Genomic DNA, 12,790 nt, shown 5'->3' with positions numbered 1-12,790 from the left:
GGTGATCCTCCCCCTCTATGCGACACTGGTCAGGCCGCAGCTGGAGTACTGCATCCAGTTCTGGGCGCTGCACTTCAGGAGGGATGTGGACAACATCGAGCGGGTCCAGAGGAGGGCCACTCACATGATCAGGGGGCAAGGCAGGCCCTATGAGTGGAGGCTATGGGAACTGAATCTGTTCAGCCTCCACAAGAGAAGGCTGAGAGGGGATCTGGTGGCCATCTACAAACTGGCCAAGGGGGACCGACAGGCTATGGGAGAGTCCCTGTTCCCCCAAGTACTACCAGGAGTAACAAGGAATAACCGTCACAAGCTGGCAGAGGGTAGGTTTAGGTTAGATATTAGGAGGCGCTACTTCACAATCAGGGTGGCTAGGATCTGGAACTAACTTCCTAAAAGGGAAGTGGTGCTCGCTCCTACCCCCAGGGTATTCAAAAAGGAGGCTGGATAATCACCTAGCCAGGGCTGTTTGACCCCAGTACTCTTTCCTGCCGTGGCAGGGGGTCGGACTTGATGATCTGCTCAGGTCCCTTCCAACCCTACCAACTATGAAACCTTTAGCCATTCTTAAATGACAAAACTTAAAAAACAAACAAAAAAAAACCACCAAGAAAACCCCCAAAACTGAATAGAAAATTGCAGAACAAGAAATCATCCATTGTCTAGACTGTATAGTCTAACCTGAGACTACAGATTCATATTGCTGGGATCCTGTGATCCCTGCTGACTTTCTGCCCCAGGGGCAGGGGACTGGACTCGATGATCCTCTGGGGTCCCTTCCAGCCCAAATGTTTATGAAATCTGTGAAGTATGCCATTACTTGGCGTAGCTTTAAAACCCCAATGTCTCACAATGGATTAACTGCTTTTTACCTACCTTTCCTCTCTTAGTGGTACTCCTTCCCTTTTCCTACCCTTTGTATTCAAATCACAGCTTTCCATTTAACAGCTCTGCTCCCAGCCATCCTTTCATAGCATCTGATGAAGTGAATTATTGCTTACGAAAGCCTGTGCGTCTCTGATTTAGTCTGTTTAAGTGCAACACTAATTCCCTGCCTTCTGCCTGAGTAGTGATATCATATAACCTGTAAACCAAACTGCAGGTTTTAGTCCAGAACACAGGGAAAAAAGGTTGTTTGCCCCATCTAAAACAATCCCAACCCCTCATCTTTGCAGTTCACAACTGACAAGTAAGTACTCAGCACTACCTTTTTAAATTAAAATTTAACGAAGGGGAGGGACCTACTAAAAACACCCAAACAGAAAATCTCAGTGAAACTCAGTGTACAGAACTGAGCTCAGGTATCTACAGTTTGTTTAGAAAAACAGAAGTAATTTACTTTGGTCACCAAATTATTACCTTCCGACTGGTCCTGTCATCCTCATCTTCAGATGGATCTGACTGATGCTTTGGATTGTCCATCTGAAGAAATGCTCTGACATCTGGGCTAGAGACACAGGTAAACCCATTAGCCAACTAATGACCTAAATAAATTTTCACTCTATCCCCATGAATACAGTGTAAAAATATCTTGCCATTGGTCTGTATTAAACATTTGGTAATAAGTAACACTCTTCCCCAATAAATCTATTTTACAGGAGCTTATAATACAGGTAATTCAATCTCTGAGCAGAACATATATAGTAAGTAAAGTTTTCCTTATTAAAATATAGAAGAAACCAAAGAGATTCTGGAGAAGTATTCAGTTGAGATTATTCCAAGGATGATAATTGCAACTACATTTTTTACTTCTTCCAACAATCCTTGCAATTGTTTCTTTTATGAGAGACCATGGAAAGCCAATTTCCTTTCCAACACCTTAAGTGTTAAGGATAACATTTTTAGTTTTCTAAATGTAATAAGAAACTATTATCTTACACATATGTATTTGCATTCCAGAAATTAAAATCCTGGGAAAAAACATGCTTGCAATTAAAGATGTTTTTTTGTTGGCAAAAATATTGCTGGTCTAATAAAACATATCATCTTTACTAAGAGTCCTGATTGCCATTAATCAATGCTTTCTCCATTCCTGTTGGCAGATTTGTGTCTTTGTCTGCCATCTGCATTTTTAAATTTGGCATAGACAGGTCTTAATGCAAGGAATACATCTCAAAAGGGCAAAATGGTCCAGGAACATTCCATACTCCTCACATTGGTGTTCAAGTATTACCAAAGTTGCACTAGCATTTTAATTTAGCTCCTCCCTCCTTTAAATGGATTACAGATTAGGCAGAATTATTTTACTGTTTTGTGGACTTGATACATACACACACAAATCAGAGAGAAGGGGTTATATTAGTCTAAAAATACAAATAATTACTGAATATACTCTCTATTTGACATGAGGTCCTTTAGATAAAACACATTTTAAATAAGAAGAATGTTTTTGTTACCCATTTTATGTCACTCCAATTGTGTTTGGTACTTGAGACCAGTCATGGTATGACCCAGTCCACCTTGAAGACTTTACCCTAAGATACCATCATGCAACTATCCTGAGGTACTTTAGTCATCTAAACAAGAAGCCTGCTATAACACTTCTTAAGTAAGCTAAACACTACCCAAAAGTGAAGTCATGGTAAGTAGTATGCTTTCTACTGTGTACTTGGTATTCCATGAATGCTGCAAGATATTGTATTGGTGACCAGAGGATTAATTTAAACCATCGCATACGTTCAAATGACACGTGTGAATAACTGCAGAAATGGCACGCTCTTATTTGCATTACAGAAGCAGCAGGAGTTATTGCTAAGCAGTGTAGAAGGTGCCGTACAATACAGACTAGTTTTATAGTTCACTAGCTTTAGTCCATTATCTCTGACCCAAACATGACAAGAATTCTCCTTTTCCTGCCCCACTCCCCATCTCCATTAGGACAGCAGGAGTTTTGATCCAGGTATTTTATACATGGGTTTTCCTTTTGGTTTTGGAACACTGAGGAGAAAGCAACCAGAGGGACTTTTTCTCATGGCTTTCATTGCATAAAACTGGTAGCTTGTTTCATGTAGAAGTTAGGCCACTACTGCCATTAAGTTCTGTGTTCCAGGAGTTCCTTAATGAAAACTAGAATTATTTTAAAGCTATGCTAAGTCTTTAATGCACTCTATATTATGCATTTGGATTTAAATGGTTTTGTTGGAAAATAAGCGTTCTGATAGACAGTTACACACATTATCTTTTCAGTAAAGGCATCTCTCTCCTGAAAAGATTTTTGCAAGAAGTCTGTAGTCTTTGGATACCAGAGAGATTTGTCTCTAAAACCAGTAAAATAATTGGGAGTCTGACACTAATCCATATAGGAAATGCCTTATTGGATTAAACCACTTGTCCATCTACCCTAATATTTATCTCTGACACTGGCCAAAGGAAAATCCAGCTGTCCTCTAAAGGTATCTTTCTAACCCACCTTAGCACTGGTTGGCTTATGCCTGGGGCAGGAGCCTTCATTACTGATATGCAAGTCAAGAATGTACTGTAGACACAAGAAAGGGGACCAATGAAGCAGATCTCATTTTCCATCTTTCTCATTGCTGAGTGATGTTACCACTTCTGAAATGCACCTGTGTCTTGGACAGGTCAAATCTGCCACCAAGAACGCAGTTAAAACACCCATTTAAACTGCTCTGTATTGTCATGAATAAGCACTCACACCCACACTCTTCTAAAACAGGAGACTGGAAGACGTTATTTTTTAATCAAGAAATGGGACCTGATCCCAGATCCCAAAAATCTGGAATCAGACCCACTGTGATTCTGCTAGAGTGGGGGGAACCCCAGATTAGCTCCCCTTGCACCTAAACCTTTAAAGGTTTGCCAGGCAGCTTGGCATCAGGGAACCAGTTCCCTGGAGGCTGCCCCTTGCCTGGTCCTACTAATAAGTTGCCCTTCAAAAGGCATGTTCAAAGAGCATGCATGTAACTGGATTTCATAGCATTCCTTTCAAGGGGCAGCACACTACCTGGGCAACCCCTCTATCCAAGATATTGCCACCCCATCCGTGCCTGAACAACTGTGTCCCACATGGCTTCAAACGTCCTGGCTCAAGGACTGCTCTGCATGCCTTCCAAGGTGCAGGGTATGGTGCTACTCTGCACCTGGGGGTTATTCCCAGGTTCAGGACAAATTGTCCAGGCAGGGGACAGGCCCTGGGTTGAAACAGGTGCCCCCTGTGCCCTAAAAGCCATACTGTGCAGCTCAACTACATGCATGCCCTTCGAACATGATGAAGCAAGAGGGGGAGTGTCTCAGATTCAGGAGCAGCCCCCCATCTTAGGTTCCTGCCCTCCCAACATGTTCAAATGGTGTGCACAGAGCTGGGCTGCATGCAGCTGCCAGGAGCCCTAGATTGGGGAGTGGCTCCCTGATCTCCAACTCATGTCCTAGCATGTTCATATCACACATTCAAATCAATACAAACCAGCCACAAAGATGTTCCACATTAAACACAGTAGATTATTTTACTTTAATTCCACAAAATGTGGAATATTTTTTCTAGCTGGCTTGCCATTTTACTGCATCATAAATACAACATCAGCCAAGGGACTTTGCCAGAGCAGGGTCACAACATATGGCTGCCTAGTAACTTTTGCAGATGGGCCTATGAACTTCACATCATAAATCTACTGGATACAATGAAATAATGGACTAAATATAGACATTAGATTTATGGCACATAACAACTTGGCTGCCATCTGATAACCCCAGGTAACCTCTGTACATTTTACCAGCTACATTCTATTGCCAGGTTAACATTCCCTCATTTCCCCCTGCCCACCTAGCGGTCTCTCACCTATCATCTCCCATGGCCTTTCATCCTCACTGCCATGCATTTGCATTTTCACAGACTTGCATTTTGCATATTGGCTTCTATTCCATCCAAGAGAACACAAAACAAAAGCAGACTCTCCCTATGCCTGAAGAAGGGTGTTTGAGCCTGAAATCTTGCAAATAACATTTTTTCCAACTATTTAGTTGGTCTAATAAAAGATATCACATTTACCCAAAGAACCTTGTTTGCCTATGTCCTTAGTCCAATATAGCTACAACCAACACCTCTGTTGCCTAATGCTGGCTCTAATGTTTAAGATTAGCGGTAGGGTTTTTCCTTTGGGAACTCCCATCCAGAAGCCTCATTTTCTGTCTGTACTCTTTCAGTCAACCATGCATTACAGTTAGGTTTTAGTAACAGGGCACCTGACTGAACTAGAGCCCTATGCAACTGAACAGTTGATACTCTCTAAGGTATAAAGGTGGAGTACAGGAAGAGATACAGAAACTTTATCAGATACAGAAATTTTACGCAGTACCCAATATTATAAGATCTTCCTCCTACATTAGTAAAGTTAATGCATTATCTTACTTAGTTCATAATATATTTAGCAATTAGGCAAAAAACTGTCTGAAAATAGCTTTTCAGATCTTCTGGAATGAGGCAACTGCCATAATTTTCCCTTTTAGCAGTTAGTTTTAAATACACTTTATGCTATAATGTCTTGTTGTGATCATGCATCATAATTTGGCTGCTGGAATTTTGGAAGTCACAGTAAATTTTGCATGCTATAATAATCTTAGATTTAAAATACTTCAGAGTGCTGACAGATGCAAGATATTTTGAACAAATGTGTTTAAATGCCCTTCAGAACTGAGCTGCAAAGTCAAAAAGTCTTGATCCTTCTTCTAAATATATTATTTATTTATTTTACCCAGGCAGCAGACAGGAATTTTGTTCTATAAATAAAGAAGCCTCCTAGTAAACAAAGTTCTTCAATGCATGTGCATCACACAACCATCTTTAAAATAATCAGCTTATACTGGGGTTGGATGTGCTAAGTGCTAGATGAAAGTACCTTAAAAACAAATTAAAATCTAATTTACATGCTATTAAATCTTTTTGTGTTTTTCAAATAAGATTCAAGGAAGAAAGGTTTGGAGATAAATTGAAGTGTCTCACAGTTGAACACTGGAAGAACCAGGAGCAGGAGAGGTCTGCTATTAAAATTTACAAATGGTTTCTTGCTTAAGTCAATTAGCAAAAAGAGATTAGGCTCCAAAAGTTAGTTATTTGAAAGGTACTATTTACTTTCACAGTCAAGGACAAATGTTATGATCACAATTCCAATATTTTTTCCTTTACCGGAAAATTATTCCATTACAAGTCTTTTGTTTTGTTTAAAACGTTTTCCACGCGTCATTAGGAAGACGACACGAAATACTTTCGAAAAGAGGAAGTTCATATTAAAGAGTCTTTCGGACAAAGCTATTCATTAAATACTTCCAATGCCTAGTACAAGTTGTAGCAATGTTTCCTGCTGAGGAAGTTCACTTCTTGCTAAAAGCAGAATTTATTTCACAAGCTTTAGAGATTAACTTAATTTGCCAAAATAAAATGCATTATAGTCCAATGTACTCAATATCTAGGAACCTGTAGGATAGAGGTATTATTTCAGGAAATTTTAATGAAAAGATATCACAGAAGCCTGCTGACATTTATTTTAGTTTACCTTAAATTGATTAGGAATCAAATGGGTACAAGTTTGTGTGTAAAAAGGGTTTCAGAAAGTAAGCAATACATTTTTTGCTTTCTGAAATCACTCTTGAAAAAAGACAATTCTCACAGTAAATAATAATTTCTATACATTAAAAAGCACAATACTTTTATATTTAAGCTACATAGTTTTTAGCAATTTATTTTTAAAATATAAACCATATCAATAAAAAGCTCTTACAAAACATAAGCAGACTACTTACTGGTTGCATAGCTCTGGCTGTCTAACTAAATTCTGAATGAATTCATTTAGTCCTGCTCTTCTCTGTTTAATAAAGTCTGGGGGGAAAAGTGGACAGAGATGTTAAAGACATTAAAAACTTGCCATGAAATAACTGAAATTTAGATTTCTTATATTTTCTTTAATAGGAAAACATCTGAATAGAACAGGTCTTACACATGAGGATTTGGTTGTAAAAGACATCCGAGCCAAGAGTTCTTTTCTTTGAAACCATTTCAATGCTTTCATCTCTGAAAAAAACTTACTAAACCAGACTGATTTTGAACTGTACCCACACATGCTTCAATGGGCTACACCAGGGGTTAGCAACCCGCCCAGCAGATGTGCCAGCGTAGCATGAGTAGGCATTTTGCTTGGCACATTTGCCTAGACGTAGACAGTGGGGAAAGGGCTGGGGCTGCGCTGCCACAACAAGGATCGGCAGGCCCCTTGTGGTTCCTCCGTTGTAAACTCTGAGGCACATGTGTAGCAGGTGCCGGCAACGAGCCAGGCCAGGGCTTGCAGCCTGGACTGTAAGCAGTCCAGGCTCTGTTGTAGGTGGCAGGGGCCTGCCCAGAGCCTGGGCTGGCTGTGGCAGGCAGCTGGGAGGCTGCAAACAGCTGCACCAGGGTTCATAGAGCCCCAGCCCAGATCGTTGCTGGGACATGTTCCTGGGGCAGACACTGCAGGAGCCAAGAGAGGCAGCTGCTTGCTGCCTCCTGGCTACCTGCCACAGCCAGCCTGGGCTCTGGGTAGGCCCCTGCCACCTGCCACGGAGCCCAGGCTGCTCACAGCAAGTGGCAGGGAGACTGCAAGCAGCTGCACTGGGGTCTGTGGAGCTCTGGCCCAGCTCACTGTCTGCACTGCATGCACATGCCCCTCCAGGCAGAAGGCAGGGAAAGGGCCCAGGCTGCACTGCCACAAGTACTGGGCTTTTCATGGCTCCCCTGCCATCCGCTCCTGGCACACCAACATCTTCCAAGTAGAGGCTGTGGGTGTTTTTGGCACTTGGCCCAAATCTGTTGCTGACTCCAGAGCTATACTGAGCAACCCTTGCTCATACCTGAAGATGAGCAAGTCCCATGCTGACTGATGTTGAAGGCAAAACTATTTCAGTGATGAAGATCAAGTCCTTAAAAAGAGCAGTCCCACAGACACTGATTGGTGAGCACTTACAAGACAGTGTTGCCTAACATGGGTCAAAAAATCCATAGTCCAACCTAGTAACTAACGCACTGATAAGTAACTATTATATTTTAATTATTTTTTCCTTTATTTGATATATGCATCTTAAAAAAGTTAACCTAATCCAAACGAAGTGTTTTAGCATATTTCCAGTAGTGATAAAAGGCACCACTATAAACTTCATCCCTTATTAGATCCATTTCAAATTAATACAAGAGCTAAAACTGAATGGCTTTTAAAGCCTTTTTCAGTTGTAATAAAGAGGAACCTCCTTCTTTGGGAAAGATTAACTTCCCCACTGTCAGTTTAAAAAACTAGGAAGTATTTTACCTATGTTACAAATACTAACAATTTTGCAATTAAAAAAAAAAAAGTTTCCACATATTAGAAAAAGGGAAAATTATTCCAGTGATACAGCTCTCAAATTCATGTTATACTATGAAATTGTTCTGCATTACTAGACAACAAGACGACAGACAAAACCTTTGTCAATAATAGTATTTCACTATTCCAGCAAGACTAATATTGTTGAAATATGAGAGTCTAGAATTTAAACAATTTAGAGGGAAAACCTTACTATTTTCATTAGTTTAACACATGAATTATCTGAGGAAAGCTGTAATTAATGATGTGAGCTGGAACACCCATCCCGAATCTGTGCTGTTGAAAATAGGGAGATGTCTTAGCTTATGGTTAAGTTTCTGGTTATACCTTCTGAGTAGATCTTCTTTCCCCAACTTTTTCTTTATGCAAAATCACTCATACCACTCAAAAACATTCGTTTTTTTTTAAATATTGCTTTTAATATCTACAATTTTATTTCTCTCCAGTAATTTTCAGTTTAGATCAGGGATGATCAACCCCTGGGCCAGATCTAGCCCCAACGCTCCCCATGGATCTGTAGGGAGCCCCCCAGACTGTGGCTCTGCGTACTAAATCAGGTGCGTAGGGTAGTACAGGGCTCCATCCCAGTGTGTGGAGCCAGGCAGAGGCAGTGCAGAATCCCAGAGCCAGATCCCAGCATGCAGAGGCAACGTGGGGTCTGACCTGGCCTATGGATCAGCCTCACACAAATGCAAAGCCAGAAGGTTGAGCACCACTGATTTAGACAATGACAACTGGAAACTGAACAGCTTCCTTCTAATTCATTTCCAAATTCCTGTGCACTAACAATACTACTTATGTGTGTTGCAGATTTCATTTTATACGTTTTTAAGAAGTTATAATGAAATATCTTGGTTTTGGTTTTCTGTAAGCATGTATTTATCCTGAACTTAGAAGCAGCGACAAGTTTGATTTGACCAAGTCCTTTTAAATAACGGAAACATCTAAAATATTTTTTTAATTAAATCTACCTACTCTATTCTTCTCCACAAAGTTAGATGCTTTCAAAAGTAGGTTTACTGAAATGCAGAACCCTGCAGAACTTGGGCATATACTTCATATATAAAATAAGCTTTAGCCATTTTTCTTTTTTCCCCTAATGATACTCTCCTCCTTTCAGTCTCAAACAAAATAATTTGGGCTTGATATCTTCTTAACACTGCATGCATGACTCCAGGGGCAGAGCTAGAGGGGCTGCAGTAGCACAAGTCAAGCCCTATTTTGGCTGTAGGCGCAATGCATGGTGAGCTCTCAGGGCTCACTGGCCTGTCAGAGGAGCTCCCACAAATGCTGGGAGCTCTACGAGCTCACTGGCTGGTCTGCCCAGAGTCCCTGCTTTCAAGTAGCTAAAGCTTGCTGCTTCTCACTGTATCCCTCCTTTCCTTTCCCCTGCTGCTAAATTCAGGGTCTGAGGGAAAAATCAACCAGTGGCAGGCTCCAGAGCCACTTGAAAGCACAGACTCTGGGAAGATTCATCGAGTTTACAGTATAAGCAGATTCAACCAGAAACTTTGCAGACATCCTGGTGAGCTACGAGACCACTGACAACTAGGATCACAGTGATGGGGCTGTGGCCAGACTGCCATGTAGTATGGTATGGGTTGTGTGGTTCATGGGGAGTGAACTCTTTCACTGACCACACATCACACAGCCAAAGAGAGTGTGGCTGCACCCCCGTCACCAGAATCCTGAATCAGCCCACACATGACTAATATCACCCACCATATACTCAGGATAACAGAATAAAAAATGGCATGGAAAGTAAGGTTTTACACAGAGGTGTGCATTTGTATTAGTTGTTGAGGCCAGTAACGAGGGATAATTTTGCTTTTTGTATACACAAACTATAGTGCATGGCCTACTATTACATTTGGGACTTTTCAAAGCTCTGAAAACCCCAACTTCATAATTACAAACTTAGTAATGAAAAAAGTAATCCTGTTGTTTTCAGTTTATGACAAGATTATGGGGACTCTTTAGGTATTCATTCACAACAGGAGAATAAATGAATTCTGTCAGCAAAACTGCTGTACACCATACAGAGATCTGTTTCTATGGTTACGGCATGCCACAGATCATTACACAGTCTATAGGAGATTCTGGCAAGAAGATAGAGGCATTTCAGCAATATTACCTTAACTAGCAGCCAGTAGTGAAATGCAGAATGAAGTCATGCTTGGGTCACAACAAAGCATTGCACCCTAGCTTTAGCATCTTTTGTGACAGTGTCTCCACATTAAAGATGAGGTCAGCCCAGCTGCAACCTGTTCCCTTAATACATTTAATGCAACTTACATAGTTTGAAGCAAGAGAGTTACCAACATACTCCTGTAGCAAGAGAAGTTGGCTGGACTTCAGTGCATGCGGTATCTGACTAGTTGCATTCCTCTAAGGCAGCTTTGTATTCTGTTCAAGACAATTATCACATCCCAAAATAAATAAAATGAATGATTATCATGTTGCAACATACCTGGATCAAAATTATCGCCAAATATTCGTTTAGCTGGAATTTTAAGGTTCATAGTGGGAAATTGCTTCTTTAGCTATTTAAAAACAAACAAACAAACAAACAAACGTTACCCAGATAGGCACTTTGGTTTTGCCTGGACAGCCAAATATCTAGTGTTATTACTTGTATCAAACATATTTTAGCTCTCTAGTTTTTGGAAAGTATGGGCTCTAGATTACTAGCATCACTTTTTTTGCTCCTCAAAACAATTTTTGCTCAGATAAGTTAATAGGGGATTGTAAAAGGAAAAAGCCTGTTCTTCAAGTTATCCAAGCCCTATTTACCATGCAAGCAGGACCTAACATTTACCCACTTTTCATATTATTGCCATCATCATCATTCTGTTTCTTTTTACCCAGATTGCATATTTCTTTTTACTCAGCAGATAGATCAGTAGTTCTCAACAGTTTTAGATTCAAGGCACCCCCTCCATGACCTTTCTGTATGTAGCAGCCCAGCAGTTGAGGACCGCTGCTTTAGGTATTAACAAGCTTTGGAGTTCTAGTAAGGAAAGCCCACCAGCGACCAACAGCATTTTAAGCGCCATGTCAAGTAGATGTACTTGAAAAAATTTTTTTAACTCAAGTGTTCTAGAATTATTTTAAATTCAACCTGTCCTAACTTCCATTAGTATTCAGCTGCACCCATCTGACTGACTATCTGTAAGTAGGATCATCTACCATGAACTAGAATTCAAAAGAGCTTCTGTAGTTCCCCACTAAACAATACTCAAATGACCTCACAATTTTCCTCAGCCAGACTGCAATGCCATGCTTACTCTTAGACTTTTCTGTCATTTCTTTCTTTCATTGAAGAACATGTAAATGTAAATGCCCCTGAGGGGACAGGGAGGGGGTTATTCTCCCCTCTACCCTCACTGCCTCCAGGGGACTGCAGCCAGGTCTGCCTGTTCCGACTGCTGCCGAGTGGCAGAATAAGCCCCATCCTGTTCCCTCTGGTTCCCAGCAGAGGGAGGAGGAATAACCTAGAGTTACATCTGCTGGGTTTCACTGAAGCAAACCAGTCTCCTGGCATCCATAGGCAACGCATAGTGTGGGGGCTGGGGGGCACGTGCCCCTCCCCACCACCACCCCAAGAGCTCTGGTATCAGTGCACTTGGCGACTGGCCACTGAGGAACCCCTGCCCCAGCAGTGCCCCGCTGGTGACCTCCCAGACTCAGGAGGCACTCGTCACCCATGCTGACATCTCTTAAAATCTAGAGAAGTAAGATGCTAGGCATGGAGGCTGCAATTCAGATATTATTTCCTAGTTAACAAAGAACAAACTAACTCAAAAGAGAGAACTACATGAGGTACAATTAACGTTTTGAAACCACAGACAGGATACTGCCTGCCTCCTCTTACCCAGGGCTAGTCCAAGATATGTACAAAGGACAACAAATGATGTTCCAGGCAGACTTTAGTCATCTGAAGGCAGGAGTCAGGAACCTTTTTAGGTTGTGGGCTGGAAGGACCCAGCTCAGGTTAGAGGCAGGCAGTGTGTGGGTTGGCCTTAGGAACTAGCCAGCCCCTAACCTTAAAAAAACCATTGGGAGTGGGCAGAGAGATTAGGCTGCTTTTCACCTGGGATGTTAGAAATAGGCAGATTCAGAAGCCCATAGTACTACTACTGATCAAAAGGTTAATTCTTCCACTGCATCAGGCAACGGTGGTTGCAGGTCACCCCCAGAGTAAACATCAGTAGCAAGGCCTCTAAGGCTAGGGACAGACATTACACAAACTGTTTAAGTGATCAGAAACTGGTTTAAACCTGTAACAGAACAGATATTCAGTGCACATAAACCAGTTTCAAAATGTCGGAAACTGCTTTGAGATCAACCTGGCTGAATGTAGTATCAGACTTAACTGATCTGAGTCAAACCAGTTTATGCAGTGTCTGTCCCAGACACCTTTCTCACTTAACTTAAACCACAGTCCCCCAGAA

General features: G+C 41.4%; 1 protein-coding gene across 2 annotated transcripts in view; it reads right to left on the bottom strand.

The window, feature by feature from the left end:
- The window catches only part of LOC109319322 (serine/threonine-protein kinase Sgk3), a 52,859-nt gene that overhangs the window by 26,662 nt on the left and 13,407 nt on the right, over nucleotides 1–12,790 (bottom strand). For both annotated transcript variants that reach the window (XM_019548802.1, XM_019548810.1), the window contains exons 3-5: nucleotides 10,807–10,879; nucleotides 6,751–6,826; nucleotides 1,360–1,447 (exon numbers count right to left, since the gene is read on the bottom strand). In XM_019548802.1, the coding sequence (XP_019404347.1) occupies nucleotides 1,360–1,447; nucleotides 6,751–6,826; nucleotides 10,807–10,879 (237 nt within the window). The remainder of the gene's footprint in view (nucleotides 1–1,359; nucleotides 1,448–6,750; nucleotides 6,827–10,806; nucleotides 10,880–12,790) is intronic.

Source organism: Crocodylus porosus, unplaced genomic scaffold (genome assembly GCF_001723895.1).
Source record: "Crocodylus porosus isolate Cpor-Errol unplaced genomic scaffold, CroPor_comp1, whole genome shotgun sequence".
In the NCBI taxonomy this organism is placed as follows: domain Eukaryota; kingdom Metazoa; phylum Chordata; order Crocodylia; family Crocodylidae; genus Crocodylus; species Crocodylus porosus.
This window is presented reverse-complemented; position numbering and strand designations above follow the sequence as displayed.